General features: G+C 32.1%; 1 protein-coding gene across 1 annotated transcript in view; it reads left to right on the forward strand.

Annotated features, from left to right (window-relative positions):
- Positions 1–1,840: 1,840 nt before the first annotated feature.
- LOC132557141 (uncharacterized) overlaps positions 1,841–20,837 on the forward strand; it is a 41,587-nt gene continuing 22,590 nt past the window's right edge. The window contains exons 1-27 of the mRNA XM_060221631.1: positions 1,841–1,961; positions 2,744–2,897; positions 3,465–3,539; positions 3,794–3,856; positions 4,187–4,261; positions 6,157–6,225; positions 7,601–7,678; positions 8,031–8,102; positions 8,322–8,393; positions 8,557–8,715; positions 9,719–9,796; positions 9,967–10,101; positions 10,456–10,608; positions 10,828–10,962; positions 11,569–11,634; positions 12,237–12,380; positions 13,644–13,787; positions 13,939–14,082; positions 14,439–14,579; positions 15,379–15,519; positions 16,084–16,230; positions 16,565–16,633; positions 17,700–17,918; positions 18,488–18,675; positions 18,927–19,032; positions 19,574–20,031; positions 20,539–20,656. Coding sequence (XP_060077614.1) covers positions 1,841–1,961; positions 2,744–2,897; positions 3,465–3,539; positions 3,794–3,856; positions 4,187–4,261; positions 6,157–6,225; positions 7,601–7,678; positions 8,031–8,102; positions 8,322–8,393; positions 8,557–8,715; positions 9,719–9,796; positions 9,967–10,101; positions 10,456–10,608; positions 10,828–10,962; positions 11,569–11,634; positions 12,237–12,380; positions 13,644–13,787; positions 13,939–14,082; positions 14,439–14,579; positions 15,379–15,519; positions 16,084–16,230; positions 16,565–16,633; positions 17,700–17,918; positions 18,488–18,675; positions 18,927–19,032; positions 19,574–20,031; positions 20,539–20,656 — 3,524 coding nt within the window. The remainder of the gene's footprint in view (positions 1,962–2,743; positions 2,898–3,464; positions 3,540–3,793; positions 3,857–4,186; positions 4,262–6,156; positions 6,226–7,600; positions 7,679–8,030; positions 8,103–8,321; positions 8,394–8,556; positions 8,716–9,718; positions 9,797–9,966; positions 10,102–10,455; positions 10,609–10,827; positions 10,963–11,568; positions 11,635–12,236; positions 12,381–13,643; positions 13,788–13,938; positions 14,083–14,438; positions 14,580–15,378; positions 15,520–16,083; positions 16,231–16,564; positions 16,634–17,699; positions 17,919–18,487; positions 18,676–18,926; positions 19,033–19,573; positions 20,032–20,538; positions 20,657–20,837) is intronic.

Here is a 20,837-nt window from a genome sequence, read left to right on the forward strand (position 1 = left end):
AAAACACATCGGTAAATGAGGATCTAGTTGTCCTGGTCAGTACATCAGATGTATACATAAAATCGTTCAAATTTTGTGGAGCTAAATTATTAAGAATCTTGTACATAAAAAGTGCTTGGTTATATAAAACTCTTTTGCTAAACGATAACCTGTTCAACCTTTTGAACATATCACAGGAAAGTGTTGTAAAATCACAGTATAAAAAAATAAGATAAAAAAAGTTGAAGTGATATTTGCAGTTGTGTCTGAAATTAACCTTCAAAAAACCTTTTTAGTTATGTGTAGTGACCCTCATTATTAATGACTAAAGACAACATCGAAAAAAGAAGCACGGAGTAAACTTTGTCAAGTTTTGCAGAAATATCCATTTTCACCTACTAAAGTACCTTTCCGGTACATCGGATGTCAACCCTTGCACTTTTGTAATCTTATAAATAAGTTGCTTTAGTTTAATCGGAGTTTAATTTAAATGTTGGTATTATTGACATGTCTATGGAATAAATATTTACTGAAATCGTTAAGAAGTGTTTATTGCCCTTACGGTTTGTTCAAATCTTTATTTGTTTTGGAGACAAAAATGATGTTAATAAAAAAATAAAATAAAAAGAGATGCCATAATTTCATGCAATCAAAAGTAGAATTTATTTAGAAATTTGATGTTTGATAAGAAAAAAAAAGTTCCATAGAATTAGTTTTATCATATATTCAATATACATAACTTTACTTGAAACATTCAGTTCAGTTCAATACCCTCGTAAAAACACATAATAAAAAGTCCTTTACTTCAGAAAATAAAAGCTTTATAATGACTTGAGAGATATAGCAGTTGTGCATTCAATATTCTGAATGCTTTTGATAGGACATTAGGAGTAATATGACATTTATATAGCCCATGCAACCATATCTCCTTCATTAAAACGTATTCAGTGTATAACCCAGATGACGGAAGATTGTGCGACATACTTTTTCTATCATTTCGGTAAAATTAATTAATACATACCATAGAACATACATGTGCACTTAATTTAACTTACTTTAAACAAATTGAAATAACACATCACATATACTATATGAAATACTAATGCGAATGATACCATCATATTAAGTGCACAAGTATGTTCAATGATGCGTATCGACATGGCCAGGTGTTGTTAAATCAAGGAGAAACTATTATAGGTACAAGTATATCATTCTTGTTGTATGAAATTAAGTATAGTTTTTAGATAAAGAGAAAGCTTTTTCATGTTGGTTTCATAATAATGTTATACATCATCTTAATCAGTGTTATTATGTACGCCTAGCACAAAGACCTTTAGAAAACTTACTCTATACAAATTTAGATACAATGTACTTAATCATTTACATTTCTTCATCCTTTGTCTTATTTCATATCATAAATTTATAAATTTTGATGCATATTTCGCTTTTTAATATATATATTCTTAACAAACCCAAAAAAAACCAAAAAGCAAAAAAAAAAAAAAAAAAAAACAAACAAACAAACAAACAAACAAAAACAAACAAACAAACAAACAAAACAAAAAAAACAAAACAAAAAAGAATAAAAAAAACAAAAAACAAAACAAAACATGAAAAACCAAAAAAAGAGGAAAAGGAGAGAATGAAACATCTGAAATTTTAATGCAGTTAAGATTATCAAATTACTATCGATTTAAATATTATATTTTTATCATAAGAAAGAACAACTTTATTAATTTGTAAAAATTTGTCTTTTATCAAATGTGGTTTGAAGATCATTGTGGAAGAGGGGCACCGTTACATGTGATCCATTAATATACGTATCATCGCAGTGAACGGAACAGAGATACATTCAGTCTGGATGGATACTCTTGGCGTATTCGTTATTCTCTGTATCGTGGCACACAACTTTGTAACTGGATACTGGTACGGAGCAGAATATTGGAACCTTAGACATTCAATTCACGGGATTAGCTACGATAGTAAGCAAATATTGTGTGTATAACACTATTGCCGTGTGTATTACTTATTCAATATTGATAACTATATTGAGTTTTGATTTCTAATATATGGATATGAATATACTATCAAGTATAATTGATGGCAATTTTGAAAAATAATAATTACAAAATAAAAAAAAAAAAAAAGCTGTGTGATATAGATTTTATCATATACTAAACTTGAAATTCACGACTAGATGTAATATCTCAATTTCAAAGATAGTATCAATGGTACAAAGATAACCGTATCTCTGTCTGGTGTGGGTAATCGTAATCAAATAAAGAAAGTTCACAATTCACAGGTCCAGGGTTAAGATGACTTTCATGCTGGTGAAATAGTATGAACTGATCAAATAAATTTGATCGATGTTTGAAACTTATTGCGACACAAATGTCAAGGTCGTCATTTTAAAGATCAGGATCATATTTATTATATTTCAAATGGCAAACATTAAATATATATACAGTAATATCAAGATAAAATACAGAACGCAAAACGTTGCCAGTGTAAAGGTAATCACCACAAGGTCATATACCGAGGTCAAATGTAAGTATAAGCATTCAAACCATACATTTAACTTTTCTGGTCCTATTAACTTGTGTTGTTTGTGAAGTTGCTATACCCATCCATTAAAAAGTTCACACCGTACGTAGACCTGTTTATATACATATTTTTTCTAATTTTTCAGAATCGTTTATCTAATATGATTTCTTGAGTTATGTTTGTTTACCTTTCTAATGTAAATTATATATCCGTGGCTCAGCGTCCGATAGGTTCTGGGGGTTATGGAGTGCGCACTCATCCATCCATGACCACTACTTCCTAAATACTGGAAGCTACAGTATGTCACTGAAACAATGTACCGGATGTTCATGTGATACCAGACTTAAGACCGTCAGCAAGTGCAGAGGAAATGTGTAAGTTATTCTATAGATTAAGATTAGCTTTAGATTATAGAGTGTCTCGATAAAATACTTAAAGCTAAGAAGATTTTTCTGAGATATTATTGATAATTTAACGTAGCAATTTTTAATTTAAAATATGAAAGGCGGCCTTTCTTATCTCAGGATTGTCTAATGTTGTCAGAACAAATAGGTAATTAAATATTTTGTATTAAAGTCACTTACAGCTTCAAACGTTCACTCGCCTTACACCTGAATCCTTTGAGGCGCCATCTACCATAACTAAAATGTGAGTATGAATATAAGAAAAACATCTCGTCACCCAATTACGAACGTACAAAGGTACACATGTATTGAAAACTCGCAGCTAAAACGTTGTGATAACCTGGGCATATTGTTTTAACGAATCTTGATCAGTCATAAATAGAAAATAAAGCTTATATTTCCATTTCAACCTGTTTTATAACCCTTTATTTTCTATTTTTGTATTCTTATGATGTATAGCAATACTTGCAAATGTTCTAAATGGTTGTAAAAATATATATAAATATTTTCAGCTTCTTCCTAATATTGTTGTTTCAGAATCATCATTGATGTTCCTGAATTTGTTGAGTTTGGGCAAGGATCCTTAGATTTGTTGACAGTATTGGAGGAACTGTGAGTGAACCATTTTACCATAAATCATTTCCTAACTCCGATAATTTGAAACAAAAATTACAGAAATCCTGTTAGCATATACCATTAAACATCATAAAAGATACTTGCCACTAAAAAATTACGTGAGATTATATGTAACCATGAAAGTCATACATTCCTCGTGACTAATTAAATATGTTGCAGAATGCGAATATATCGACGTTTCCTGTTTGTGTCATGTATGCCTTTTTCCAAAGTATATGTTATCTTTCCAGAATCGTTACCAGGACGGGCTTGAGAATGTTCCCTGACATTTCGGCAACTGCAATGACTAAAATGTAAGTGATATAAAATCGGCTGATTCAAAAACCATACATGGAATAGAAAGAGAATTGACAATATATCTCAACTCTAGGAAACGTGGTTTGGAAAAATGTTCAAGCCCACGATTTAATTTTTTTTTTTAAATAACTGATATGAATGATACCATAGTTTTTTAAACGTGCAAACATTTTGTTAAGGTAATATATAATCATTTCTATATCGACCTGTTCTCTATGCTTTTTAACCCCCCCCCCCCCCCCCTTCATGAAATAGCCAATTATCGTTATCCAAAATGATAATTTTTCATTCTATAATGTATTTTCAATTGTTTTCAATTTATATAGGATGCTTGCTGACAATGCGCTATATTTCTCGAGTGTTACGCCTAAAATAGAATGGCCAGCATCTCTGAAACGACTGTGAGTAAAAACTATCTTATCTGAGATGTATGATACATTTTCCATGAAACTAATATATATACTGAAAGGATAAAGACACGCAGGGTAATATTTATTCCGATATTTTGAAAACGCGTTCTCCAAATAAAATGAAACTTTGTGGATTGAGTAATTAGGTCATATTACACCTTGTCATGTATCGAAAATTTAGTCATGGTACAGTACGAAGCTCTGGTAAATGGAGGAAGGAAAAACAAGAATCTCGTGCACCGTGTTGTTCTGGTCCGTTTTACGGACGCTTGCGTTGTAGAGAAGGATAGGTTTGGGGGCGGTTCAGTAATGGTGTAGGGAGGAATCTCACACTGGTTAAAATCACAATTGGTTGTTATTGATGGCAATTTAACAGCAGCTTAGTATAGATATGAGATCCTCCGACCCATGTTATCCCTTTCTTACAGCAGCATAATCTAACCCCCCCAGCAGGATAATGCTAGGCCCCACGTAGCAAGGATTTGCCAAGTCTTTCTGGCCAACATTAACATTCAACCACTAGATTGGCCGCCATATAACCCTGATTTGTCCCCGATCGAGCATCTTTGGGAACAGTTGGATAGACAGGTTCGAAAGAGCCAGCCATCCCCTGCTACTCGAGAGCAGTTGACCAGAGCTCTGGTTGAAGAGTGGGACAACATCCCCATAAGACGGATTAACGCTCTCATGAACTCTATGACCAGAAGAACAAGGGCCGTGACCACAGCAAACGGCGGACACACAAGATATTGATGACTCAGTAAAATTTCAGTTTCAAAATCCTATGGGTCCATTCAATTTAATCGTTAGTACCTCTAAACCAATTGTCAGATGCAAAATACAGACTTTGGAAATTTTTAAGCTTTAATCTATCTGTAAGTATACAAAATTTCGTTTTAAATGAAGCCCGATATCATACTTAATTTCTGGTTTAAAGTTCACCCTGCGTTTCTTTATCCGTTTAGTATATTATGCATTATCTGAAACATTTGTGCACAGTGTACAAATGCACACATTTTTAAAGCTACTATGTATGGTACGTCTAACCTGAAACAATTATGAATATAGACTTTTTTCAAGTGTTTCCTTTTAAATCTCCTTTTTGTTCATAATTTGCCCTAGTTTTACTTTGTATGAGTTTTGATTATGATTTTGTTGACATGTTGGCATTTTTTATTGTTTTTTTTTTCAATCAAGAAATATGACCCGAATAAACTTATGCTTATTATGTATGTATACTACAGCTGCTTTAAATATACAGTATATTACAGTTTTTATGAAACAACTGTAGTACAAAAACACGTCAACATTGTCGTCTTATTTGCTTTATTCCACAGGAGAAGAAAAAATTAACGTTTATACGATACTCATATTCTCTTTTTTTAAGTTTCTTCGTGTCATTTTCGATATATTAAGAGGATTTAGTGGCAAATGAACAGTGTTTTGCTACATTGCTTATATTTCATTTAATAATTTAATGTCACATTCCTATGTCAGTGGACATTTCATTAACACAATACGGATTCATAACAAACAGTGGTGATAAAACATCATGTTTAGCTGAAGTTCCTTTTATTTCAATTATAACGTTCCCTTAAAGGAAGCAACTTAAAGTAAAAATGATCCCGTGAAATCAATGTGACAGAATAACATTTTAACCCACACAAACGACGGTTATAAAATTTGATGAAATTTATCCCTCATTTGAAATGTTTCATTTCAGTACTTTATTTTTTCCAATGAAATGATAAAGGCTTTTTATAAATGCCAAACTACATTGATACCTAACATTAGATACTGCTATACGAGTATATTCCAGATATTATTGTAGAGAACAGACTGTGTACTTCGTAATGTCTCCATTCTATTAAATCATCATATTTCAGGTCTTTGATTCAGAATAGAATTGCTTATATAACAGATGGATTTTTTAATGGAAGCCAGTTGGAATATATGTAAGTCATATGATTTGTCTCTATATGAAATCAAGTTAATTTACACTTACGTTGTAATAAGGATAGTTATTGGACCATCCTGACTACCTCACTACTGCTCACTGCCCGCTATACTGTATCCACTTGGTGCTCACAGCCAACTGCTTATTGCTCGCAATCTAATTCTTTCCTGCTGATTGTTTTCTGTGTAAACTTTGATCAAATCCGCATAAAAGTTGAATACATATGCTAAATAATGATTTCATATTTTCCCCTGTCGTATATTTCTTGACGTCGTCTTTGGTCAGATGATAAATTATACAATTGATCCCGTCCCATGGAACTGGCCAATAACAGCGTGGTTTTTGTATAATGGAATCACTGTATAAATAAGCGCGATGGAAGATTAAGTCATCATGCAAATTTCATTGGACAAGTTTAGTTGATCGTCACTTTATCTAGATCTTTTCCTAGAACGAAACCAAGCTGTATAATAAGCGTGATTTCAATTACCATATTTTGAATTTTCCATTTCTGTATAGCAATATCCCTGTTGACGGACAAACTCGTAACACATGGTTTGAAACGATGCAGGTTTATAAAAATAACGGGAACGTTTTATGGTCGCCAGGGTGATCTCAATGAGAAATATTCTATTTCTTTGTACGGTATAAAGTTAGACGCGTTAGATACTCGTTAGGCATCGAATCGTCACTTTTTAATCTTCTACTGGTTGTGTTATAAGATCTACTGTTGTATTCATATTACCAACCCGAAGAAAATGTTCCGAAATAACAGGAAGAATATTCCTTTCTTTGCGTTTATACTAATACGTTATGCTTAAACTATGGTATCTACAGTGCCTTAAGCCGGAACCAGTTAAGATATATACCAGGAACATCGCTTGCTGGAGTTGATAGTTTGGTGTTTCTGTAAGTAGAGATTGTAAAATATTGTTAACATGTTCTGAAAATTTGACAGCTAAATACTTATGCGAGATTTCGTAATTTCGTCTTGATGATACGATGTTTTTTTAAAAAAAACCCAGTTCATTTATGTCATGGTCAATCATGCAAATTAGTATATACTTTCGGAATAGATTTCGTAGGAAAACAATATACTGCATTGATAAACATTGCAAATTGAACATTTATGTCAGTAATAAAGAGTTCGAACCGTAATATCATTTTTTCAGTTTTCAGTTAATTGAATTAAATTATTAAATTGAATTTAAATGTCTTTAACTTTGAGGCGTTTCTCTCAAATCGAAACAGAAATTTAGTAGTGCTATAGTACTAAATTTTCAACAATCATTTAACATTTACCTTTCCCCGTCTTCCTTGGTTATTGAAATTAGAAAAAGAAAACCCTGAAAATATGTAATTCTTATTTACAGGAGTTTGGATGACAACAATATTAGAGGGATATCTAAGAGGCACTTGTCTTATTTAGCAACGTCACAATTAAAACATCTGTATGTATAGTCATTACATTTTATTACATTGATTATATTTCAAAATATTTTATTATATTATATGATAAAAGACTGTTAAAATATTTAACGATTTAGCAGAAGTTCAAATAAATCTTCCATGATGTCTCTTCTTCCCAAAATCGATGCATAATAACATAATTCATGCAGATTACTTTATGTAGACTTGTCAATCGAAGAAAAGTTCTACATAGATTAACAAAATGAACTATCAATCATAATTCACGATGACAGTTTGTTGGGAAGTCTAACATGCATGACGAAAGTTGTATTTGTAACGAAATTCCTTTCCCGTCTAAGGGACTTAACTGATACATTTTTTTTTTCATTTCAGAAACCTGAGCAACAATAACATTGATTACATAGAGCCTTTCGCGTTATCGCAGCTGGGACAACTGTTAATATTGTAAACACATGATTACAATATGCTACGTTGTTAATTACAACACTTCAGTTAATGATTCTTATCCTATTATAATTATCTGGTAAAAAGACAACTATTGAAATGTTGTGAAATAATTGCATATTTAATATCAACAATGAATATCTAATTTTTGTGTGTATCTCATAGAGTGAAAATCTAAAATATCTAATATCTAACATACAATTCTTAATTTTGTTACAGAGAGCTGCATAACAATTTGTTGAATCGGCTATATAACGGCGTTTTTGCCAAAATTCAGAACTTAGTACATTTGTAAGTATTCATTTATAATGAATAAATACCATCATACCTTGATATACCGTTTCCGAAATATAAATGAGAAATGAAGAGTTACAATAATGTTGCATTTGGTTTTTCAAACAGAATTATATACATATAAAAAACAAATTAAAAAAATCCTTTGCATCACATCCAGGGACTTGGTGAAAAACCGTTTAACAGCTCTGGAGGAAAACAGTTTAGTAGATTTACCAGCATTACACACTCTACGTGTTCACAGCCAACAACAGGGGAACGGTCTGACAACTGTTTTCTACAAAGCGTTTAAAGATATTAATGGCAACCTCACTAATTTGTAAGTAAATAGTCTTTTAAACATAGAATGTTCCGCTCTCTGTCACATCAACAACAACAACAACCTTAAAACAGCTATATTGTCAAGAGCATTTCATACATTGAACTGGTCAACACATTTTCACGATCAAAGATACCATTCGTCAATCATTCCAAAAAATAAAAAAAATTAAATTCGCAGATAAAAAAGATTATAAATATACGTCCTAACTATAGATAATTGAATTTGAAGTTATGAGTTTTCATGGCATGGGAAATTTCTTTTAAGTTTTTTTTTGTGAACCTTACCGAACAAAAGAGAAAATAAATTTAAGATATAACAAGAACCCCCCAACCCCCAACCCCCAACACCACCCCCACCAATCCCCACCTCACCCAACCCCTTCCTCCAAAAAAAGTGAGAAATCACATGCACACAGATTTTAAAGTAGAAAGGATGAGGTACAAATCCAATAGTGGCAGCCATTACTTACCATCATTGTACCCATTATATATGACATCATTTTTGTGGAAGTGGCTCGGCCAATGAGAAATGCTCCAGGGTAAATTGTGCTAGTGACATACACAGAAAATATTACATGAACAAATTTACTGCATAACAGGCCAAGGATGAGATAGGTATCAAAGTATATCTTCAAATATCTAATAATTTGATCTGCCAGAAACGATATGTACCCTAATTAAGAAATGACTCGTTTTTCGTAATAACTAAGAAAAAAATAGACTCGTACTTGTATGTTCTTACCCTTTAAGAGTCATTTTCCTTGTGCTGATTGCGTTACTTAAAACATTATTTTCAAGCAAAATATTAGATTTTCAATTGAAAAAAGACACATTTAGATAAAAGGAAATTATGTACAAAGAACAAACTTAGTTTATGTATATACAGGTTTCATAAGGTCTGGTCTATGTTTCAATTTAAGTTGACAGTAACCTTGTGATGCTATCAAAATGTCCTCTATACAACAAAGTGATAACAAGGATGCTTAATCTATTTTGCCAAGGTGGCTGAGTGATAATGCGTTGACCACTTTCCCTCATGGCGTGTTGTCAGAACAACAATATGACAAACTACAATCTGTGTAAGTATATGTATACATATTTTGTCTATCCTCTTCTTTAGATTGACACATTTGAAGGTACCAATGACCCTTAGTTCACAGTACATCGAAACAAAACATATTTGATGTTTTGCTGGAATAAAAACAATACAAACGAATTAATTGTGAATTCTTGAATTGATTAATTACAGGCAGATTGACAACAACCGGATTACCAACCTTACACTCTATGGTGACCAGGATTTCTTTCCAAATGCGATAACGTTACATATCAGAAAGGAAAGAGATTTTAAACTCTGGAAATCGACTCCAAACATAGCATTTCTGTATGTTCAACGAATTAATGTTTTTTCTGCTTTTTTTTTTATTCTACTCGTAAATATAAGTCACCAAGGTCACCATTTGTTGTATCTTTTTGAGTAATAGAATAGCAATTTTTCTGAGAGGTCTATATCTTCTGCAAGAAATGTTTTTCCCGCTTTTTCTGATTTTGTTTACTGTTAATTTCAATCGCTCCTTTCCATTCACTTTAAATACATGGCAGCCTTTTTCATAACCTAAAACAAAATATGCTATAAATCAAATATTCAATAAAAATAGTTCGAAATTTCACTCCATTACATTAAAACGTGAAGTTTTTGCTTATCATAAAGCAATACAAGAACTTGTTCTGTTAACAGAGACGCTTCTAACAATGGCATCAAAGGTATTAATCGACTTGATTTGTGTGACCTTCAAAACCTACGAGATTTAAGATTGTCCGGAAATGCTCTTTTAAATGACGAAACCTTTGTAGATGGAACCTTAGATTGTTTGAAACGTTTGTATCGAATGTAAGTTTGACATCGATCACTTGTTTTATTTTTAAATATTCAAAGAAGATTATTATTTTTATTATTTTGATAACACAAACAATGAGAGTAATGACACTTTGATAAACTGCAATATCTGGAAACACAAAATTAAACAAATGTGATGTAAAGAAGTTTGCTGATGACTAAAGTGATAATGAAACTGTTGAAATTGTTCTAACTTGTTTATAATCCAAACAGTGACCTGAGCTATACTACATTCTCGAGGGTACCGAAAATGACGGACATGCCAAGCCTTCGAGAACTGACGATGCACCGATGTGACCTCACCATCCTAGAAGCCGGCATCTTTGGAAATCTTCAACTGACACACATGTAGGTGTTTTAAAAGTATCATAGACTCATATTATTTGTCTTGGTATAGTTGTGACAGGATTTGATGGGATAAAATCACTGAACATCTAAAAAAGATAAACAAATAACCGGGTTTGTGTTATGGTGGCTGATCGTCCCAGTGGAGATATTTTTGTACATTTTCCTGTAGTGAATTGTATAAAGAATAGTAGTGTTTATGAACACGTGATATAATTTTGTGTAGATCAGATAATATATATAAATATATGAGATCATTTCATCTTTTATAAAGAAGCAAAGAACTTACTAATATATTAACGCAATCATAATTCAGAAACAATCAAAACAGAAATGTAAGGAAACTGGTTCAAAATGTTAAAATAGTTCGCACGGTAACTCATGAAAAAGTACAAGCAAAATAAAATCAAGTCTTCCGAGAAGGTTAGCTTCTTTTCTTTCATCGATGACATCCGCCAGGCAAAGTTTGGTCAATTCGAGTAAGTTGTGTCACGTTCCAAAATGGGATTACGGATCATAACTATCAAGGCTACTAAATAAGATTTTAAATAAAAACTTGTCTGAAATTATTATCTGGCACTAATAAATCAGAAATGTATCTATTTACAGAAGAATGGATGGCAATATGATCATCACAATTGAAAATGGCGTTTTCCCACGATCTGTAACCTATTTGTAAGTACAAAAACAACTTAATTTCAATTCAACATTCTAAATACGACACACATTAGGATCTTTATCAGATCAAAAGTGTTCGTTTGAAATTAAATACTTCCGATAAAAAGTAACAAAACTCATAATCTTAACACAAATTGTATGAAACTTGAACTATACTTGATCAAAGAAAAGGTATACTCTGAGACCCTTAAAGTATAGGGACAATAAGACGCTCCAGAAAGGTAAGCGTCTTATGCTTCATGCAATATTCGTCATATAAATATTGATCAATCCAGGCAAGATGTTAGTTAGGGTTAACTTTTTCTGATAGATATTTGGTAAAGCTTTTGCCAGGGCAAATTGTTATTAAAATTGATATCTAGCATTTCTGATTTCCAATTGCATTGAAACAATATTCGTTAAAATACAATGTACTATGATTTCTTCCTGGATAAAACTTGCGAAACGTGGAATTTTGTCAGGAAGCGGTACAAAATAGTTTTATGACAACGGCAGACTCCTTGTTTTAACAAATTATTTGTTTTTTTCTTTTCTTTATTCTTTTTTTTTTTTACTTTTACGGAGTTTATTGAACTGTCGACTTTTTTGTTTCTTTTCAGACATTTACCAAACAACTGTTTTAGATTTACTCATGAAAACCCGTTCACTAATTTGAACAAGCTTTATTATCTCCACCTTGGAAATAACAAGATCGACTACATACCAGAAACAGCTTTTTCCAACTGTACCTCACTGACAACACTGTAAGTATATATAAGGCATCATCAATTTCAGGCGATGCTGCATTTATCCAATAACTACGCCTGTTTCACAACTGATATTACACGTGATAAAACTGTAGTGTGTTATTGTTTTTGTTTACATATCGTACAAAAGAATACAGATGTATGTTGTGTGCAAATAAGGTGGATTTGCTGGTAACTCATTTATACCGCAAGGAATTACCAGTCTTTGTCTTTATTCGAATAGCGTCGACGTTCAGAATATACACAAATACTTGACATTCTTTTGAAATCAGCAAACAAGCAAACAACAAAAAACAAACAATACCATTATGTCAACACAATTATAATCCTAACTCAAATTACAAAAGCTAGGATAAAACATGAACAAAAGAAAGAATTTCACGGAGACTATTAAAACAAGTATGATAAGAATAAGACCAGGTGTTTCGGAAGAGTAAACGTCTTCTACCTCATCGACAACACCCACCATATAAATATTGGTCAAGCCAAGTAAGTAATGTCACGGTCTCAAACGAGAACAAGATATACAACAACGGAACCAACGGGCAAACTAACAAACATCAAACACACCCAACTTCATATCCCACAAAGAATATATTTCTAATGAGATCACTATGAAAACCGTAAACCTTTCATCAACCTGAATCATTTGTGTTTTGAATTTGTACGTCAGCTCAGCTGACCTCTTCATGCGCGAAAAGAAGTTAAAATGGCTCTAGCTGGCTCTGGAATATCGAATCAACTGCTCGTAAAAAACATAGGTTGGGGGTGCAGCGATGTTGCTATCCAGAATTGAAAACTCATAATGATAATAGAAAATTTGAACTTATCACGCTTGTCATAAAGCCTGGTGGAAGGCTGTCTATGTTGGTGGCGCTGTAGAAAAAGATCGTGAATGTTGCAGTTAGCGCATTTCCCCATTTAGTTTTTTTTTTTTCATCTATTTTATTAAATTTGGATTTTGTACTTATCAGATACATGATACATTTTGACTTATTTTTGGCCGAACGAATTCAAAATTTCTATTTAAAGGTAATGCTCTCTTCTTTGTCCTTTTTACAATCACTTGGTAGCTTGGTACCTATATGTGATGCCATTTCGTAAATTTAAGATTATTCAACTTTCATTTTATCAATAGCCATGATTCAGCTTATCTAACAGAACCTTAAAAGATTAATTTTAAAAAGTATTGATTGTAGTTATTAGTGAAATGTTGATATGACAACATTAAGTTTAATTGTGAAATTTGTGACTCAACAGATTGCTTCACCAGAACAACATTGGCTGGCTATCCAAAGCCATGTTTAAGGACAGTCCACTCACCAACCATTTTTATGCCTATGACAATGATATCACTTGTATAGAGGATGGCACGTTCAGCCACACAAATCGCATCGGATATCTGTAAGTACCGTTTGTTAGTGTAAACCAACACGGTAAGATCAGCTACTCGTAGTTATCCATACAGTTGAATTGGTTGTTAGAATGTATCTATACAGACAGGCTTCCTGCTCAATGCCAAGCTTTAATGTAATATAATAATGATGTTCTTCAGGTATCTTTATAATAACAAGCTGACAAGAATACCGACGGGCGGGGATTTCTCGTCAAAAACCATCTACAGGTTTTTGTTACAAAATAATCGCTTTACAGAAATTCCATCTGGGGCGTTCGAAGACCTGTATGTGTCAGATTACTTGTAAGTAAAATATGAAAAAAATCATTTTTAGGCAGAATTATTAAAACGTCACTGTTTTTGTTTAAGAATTTTGTAAATTTATGAATTTTTAAAGAATTCTAGAATGTGTGTATGTTTTCTAATATTGTAATGATATTTTAACTAACACCAAAAGGAGCGTTCTATTTAAAGAGAACAGACTACATTTCAGATTATATTCCATAAAATTTCGTTTCCTGGATATAAACAATGTTGTTATCCTAATACTCGACATATTTAAAAACTCTCTTTAATTATCACAACTGTTATAGAATGAGAAATAATGTAAACATACATTCTTATCTTCAATAATTATTTTGAGTTTATGCCATTCATAGCTCGCTCAGAAATTTTGCCATCACTGTGGTAAGATCAGGGGCATTCAAAAATACTAGATTTAGTGGCCACCTCGACTTGAGAAGTAACCCATTGACGACAATAGAAGCAGGTGCTTTCGATTCGTCTACGTTTAACAGCATGTAAGTGGACGTTACACAGATACGATACGTGCACAGCAATGGTATTTTTATGACACTATAAAAATAGACAATGCAACAATAAATGAAATGTTTTAAAATATTTAAAAGGTTTGATATGAATATTTGACCTGAATTCCAAATTGGTTATTTAGTTATGTCTACTTAAGATTTTTTGTTTTTCTTTTTCACACGAAATGGGCGTAATCACTAAACAATTACATAACAAATCTACTTGTATAATCTAAATGTTTGGCATTGATGCTTAATTTGGTTTCATTAAAAGACAATTATAAGACACGTTATCAAATACACTATATGGTATCGAGTCAAAATGATGAAAACTGAAAAATGACATATGGAAAAGATGGGAAAAAAGCACGCAAATAAGAAGCACATTTTCAATGTAAATTTATAACTAGATACAGAATAATCAGAAACTGAAGTGAAGTAAGTGTACAGGTTCTTCGTCCTGCTAGAGTACGTTCGTGAACCTAAATATTGAAATCCAGGAAATTGTTGAGAAAAGCAATGATTATAAGCAATGCCAAAATTTAAATTAGGAGATGTGCTAGACAGATACATATTTTCGATACATTTCAAAATTTTCAAAATTATCTGATACTAGCAGTGTACATAAAATTGTAGATACATAAATGATCGTGAAAAATGAAAAGACAATTAAATAGTGTTAACTACAATGAGTCAAAATACTAAACATTCTATTTTACCATTTACATATCATCACAATTTGTCATTATATGTATCTTTATATGATAAGACTTTTTAAAATATCTTTAAGGTACATGAATGACATGCAAATTACCCATTTACCCACTGGAGCCTTCAGATCGATTACTGCTAGCTACATATATCTACACTCTAATGATATAACTCACATAGGAAAAGCTGCATTCGACGACGTCCATGTCAGTGGTAACATGTAGGTATATCATGCTTGAGTTTAATGACAAATATTACTGCTTAAGAATGGGAAACAGCTACAAATGTTTTATACTGATTTATTATGTAACGGATACAAGGAACATGTCCTCATTTCTAAATTTGGGGTTTTATAATATATTTGTATAGATAATATGAAACTTTTTTACACCAATTCTTGACGTAAGAGACATGTAGCTTTTTATCGAGACGGTAGGACAGATTATCAGTGTATATATGTTATAAAAAGGGTAAATATAATTGGAGTAGTTAAATTTGTAATACTTGACTCATCACTAAAACATAACAGGAATAGTTTCTAGGATCAGTCATTGAAACTCTAAGATTCAGAAATATAGATGGACAACATTTCTTTCTGATGTATGAATTGTAAATTGAATAAGAGGTATTCCATCGATGGAATGATTGTAATGTAAGCATGTTGCAAAAGGATATGTAGGGTTTCCCCATTATGTAACAATGCCAGACATGCATTATTACGTGCATATCATATCATACAATATGTGATAAAGTTGAATGTTTTATCCGCACCTTTATGTCACAGATATCTTAACAATAACAAGCTCACAAATTTGACGACTTCGGTTTTTGCCAACACTTCCAGTATCGGCGGTATTTTGTATCTTGGTATGAACGATATAACAAGTGTGGAAAGCGACGCATTCGATGGGCTAACATCCCTTTCGGGAATGTAAGTCTGGTCTTCATTATAAATGTAATACATAAGAGCACCTGATTTGTACACACAAACGATATATATTTTTAACGTTAGCTGCGATGCGATTTACCTATTTTATTATTGCAAAATTAATTAGATATATTATATCCTGTTAAACTTCGAACCATAACAAATGCGTTCTCAGCAGATTGATCAGGAATTGAACACCTTCTGAATTGTAAATTTATATATTTATGAAACAGACGCTGTTGTTCTTTCCTCGTCAGAACGAAGAAAACAATGCAAAAAACTTGAATGCATAAAAATTAAAATAAAAAGATTTGGTAGGTTTTGATTTCCTTTTCAGCTTTTTAAACGACAATCAGATTGAAGAATATCCAACAGCTGCCCTTGCTAATTTAGGAATTGTACATCTGTAAGTAATCAAAACTTGTAAAATAAAATAATACTGAAATAAAATAATGTACCTTTATATTCATCGAAGTCGCCATCCTGTACATTTTTTAGTTTTTAGTCAATTGATTTAAGTGCACATTTAAACAGCATATACTATTTATTTACTCTGATATAGCGTTCTGTAAGACAATGACTATATGAATTAACTGTTGGTATTTTCCTGTCAGCAACATAGCGATGTACCCTGTTATTAATTAGAATTTTGAAATCAAATGTAATAATGGTGGCCTGGACACAATTTATGCACTTAATGTTTATAGAATGACCGATGTTCACTTTTCCACAAGGAAAGTTTCTCATTTTTCAGCAACATTTCGAACAACAACATAAAAGAGTTGTCCTTGGTTGCATTCCGGAACCAGAGTGATCTGATCACCGTTAACCTAATTGGAAATAACATCACAACGATTCGTCAAGGAACTTTGGGGAATCTGGTCAACATGCAAACTCTGTACGGAAATATTAGTGTGAATTACAATTATTCAAACAAATCTCCGTTTGTCAATTTGTAATAATATTGTGATGCTTTTATTACATTTAGTTAAACTGATATTGCAGATTCGATTCAAACAAAAACTGCATACTTCCCTAATAAAATTCCTTTTTTTTGGGGGCTTGTTTGAAGCTTCGACCAATATATGATATATTTTGTAAGGAACTTTTGTTCTTAATAAAAGTGTTTGACTTTAATTAAATAGACACAAAAAGAATTTTTTAATTAATTCACTAGTGGAAATTGATAATTTTGAAATCAAGAATTAAGTCAGAGAACGCATCTCTTTTGTAAAAAAAAAAAATAAATAAATAAATACCAATTTTGTTTTGCTTATGATTCTGTCAATGTGGTATCCTCACGAGTGCTCAGAACTAATTGAGGATACCGAAATCCGAAATACTAGCCACACTCGTGAAATATATATAAGATTCCAAAATTAATACTATTAAATATCCTTTATTCATTCAACAAAAGCACTGTACTGACTATCATAACATTGTTTTAACGTCTATTTTCGTTTACCTTTCAGATTGTTGAGTGATAATCTCATCAGTTACATCGAACCAGGTTCGTTCTCTGATCTTTGGTCTCTGAAGACACTTGACCTTGCTGATAATAAGATTTTCTTCTTTCCTGCGATACAAAATTTGACGGAACTCTCCACCATTGATTTAAGAGACAATCAGCTACAAACATTTGAAAGAGCAACTTTTGATCAGATAGCTGATAATAAGGCTTTCTTGAAACTGTGAGTGCAATAGAGTACATTAAGGTTTTTCGCCAGAATTTAGAATTAGCATACCTAGGAAAATGCTCGCTTGGAAAGATGATTTTGTAATTGTTAAAATAATGAAAGACAGCTCCATAGAAAATGATATAGATACAGAATGTATTTGGATATTGAATATCACTGAAAAAAACTTACAAATGCATCTTTAGATTTTAGAATTGGATATTATCATTGATTATCTACAAACAAAACAGTATGGTCGATTTTTTAAAAGCAACTGCTGTAATAATTTATTGCCGGAATAAATGGATACACTTATGTCATAGCGGGAATAAATAAACACACCTATGTTATAGACGGAATAAATAGACATACCTGTGCTAAAACCGGAATATCTTTCAAAACATTATTAAGTACCTCTAGTAACGCTTATCCTTGAACTGAATACATGTATACATATATTAAAGTAATTAAAATGTGTTTTTCTTTTCCACACCATTTATCATTCAACATGTAAATCATCTTCAAATCTGAATAATCTTATACGTTATACATTTGACATTTTTCTTTTCTTATCCTTTTTTAAGTGATTTAACAGGAAACCAAGATATCGGTTGCGATTGTTACATGATTGAAGCTCTGAAAAAGATACATAAAGCCATTTCCGGTGGAGAATGTGGGTCACCTGAAGGAGTTACATTGGACTACCTAGCGAACAACACACCAGCAAGATCGACGTACTTTGTTAATGTTGACCCCACACTTTTTATTTGTTGTAAGATATATCATAAAATGTCGTTTAAAGTTTTCTTCAAAATTAGAATCTGACATGATTTTCGGAACATATACGTGACAGCTGTACTCTTTAGAGTTTTTGCGCAAAAAATAAAGGTACTTGCATTAAGACCATATAAGACATATATGATTCCTTTTTCATCAAACATCATATAACTGTAATTCTTTCATGAAACTAGCACACGAAAATTACTGTCTCTTGTCACATGAGATTTTCTCTCTATTTTACAGCTCCTGTGAACGTTATTTCATCGACAATCACTTCCAATGACGTCACGGTGACCTGGAGGAGACCCGACAATATAACAACAGATTCTTATACAGACTCTGAGTCATGGTAGTATATCTTATTTCCAACATGGAACACTTAAATGAAATATTTTCCATTTATATGAAACAAGCAGTAAGTAGGACAAAACCTGTTTAAGTCAGCATTGCTAAGGCACTGGATGAAATACCTCAAATTAAATTGTCAAAAGCGATCGTTTTCTCGCTGTTGATTTATTTCAAAAGACAATGTTGAAGTGAGTTTGTCGTGAAGACACTGAGACCAAATTTGGCTTCACGACTGCAGTGTTTTTGTTTTGTTTTTTTAGAGTCTGACAAATTGGGCAGTAAGATGTAACTTTAGCTTGCGATTATCTAACCACAAATAACATTTAGAAGACTTTATTTACTATAATATAACCAAGCTGTCTGGGATACGTTCGACTGTCGTGAAGACAATGACATCAAATTTGGCTTCACGACTTCAGGGTTATTGTTTTATTTTAAATTCTGACAAAGTGGACAGTAAGATTTAACTTTAGCTGACCACATATAACTACAGAAGACTTTATTAACTGTAATATAACCAAGCTTTCTGGAATACGTTTCAGGAGATATCGACTCACATGCACTAGTTCAGATGGCAATGTGATAACAACTACAGTTGCAAGTATTCGGGATATGAATTCGCTCAACAATTCCAACACTGGATTGAATACAAGTGATGCATTCAACAGTACTGGATTGAATACAACTGATATTTTCAACAATACTGGATTGAATGAAACCAATGCATTCAACAGCTCTGGATTGAATACAACTGATATTTTCAACAATACTGGATTGAATGAAACCAATGCATTCAACAGTACTGGATTGAATACATCCGACGCCATTAATTCAACTGGATTGAATACAACGGATTCGTTCTCCTACACATTCACGGTAGATGATGGAATCACTGCAGACACGGAATATGTATGTGTTGTAGCTGTCCTTGACGGAAATTCCAACTATACATCTAGTCCTCCAAGTCAACCAGGAGTAGTTAGGACACAGAGGAAGAAAAGTGAGTAACATTTAACTATATACTTACAAATTAACAAATACATATATCTACTGACAGAACACTTATACGGTTATCTCATTACACGAGTTAATAATAGCTTATCTTAACCCGGCTGTACATTTTCCAGGGGGAAAAAATTTCATGGAAAACCATATTTTTCTACGGAAAATAGGGAAAATACATGGACAAAATAAATTCCATTGACAATTTACATGGAAAAGCCATTGACCTCACGGACATGTCTGTAACTTTCATGGACAATGTAGATATTATCCTTGCACTTTTTCAGAAGTTTCCATGTAAATTTTCCTTTTATAGTTGTTTTGCCATAGCTTTATTGAATTTCAGTTTGAATCATGATTATTTTGACATGTTGATTTTTTCTATGCTTTTTAATTACGATTGGATAGGTGATATAACCTATTCCTTATATGATCTTAACTAAATATTTATCCTAGAGCATTATCTATTATGATTTATTTTCTTTGTTATTCAAATATTTTACAGCTGTACTGCCAACTCTCTTAAGCTATGACAATTCAACTAACTCGACGAATTCAACCAATGCTTTCACACCAGAAGACATTTATGATTGGATACTTCCTATTATATATTATGATTTTAGGTAAGTAGTGCGGTTTTTCTATCCTTAACAAAGCAACTGTTGTCTTCGTACCAATTCCCTTTTACTTTCTTTATCAAATTGTTGCAAAAACAATATTATTAAAAAAAATTCATATCACTTTCATAATTTAGATAATGATTTTCTTTAACGATGACAATATTTAATTTATTGCTATATAGCA

The sequence above is a fragment of the Ylistrum balloti genome, unplaced genomic scaffold (assembly GCF_031769215.1).
Source record: "Ylistrum balloti isolate Yb309-2 unplaced genomic scaffold, AGI_CSIRO_Ybal_v1 Utg370630, whole genome shotgun sequence".
NCBI classification, from domain to species: Eukaryota; Metazoa; Mollusca; class Bivalvia; order Pectinida; family Pectinidae; genus Ylistrum; species Ylistrum balloti.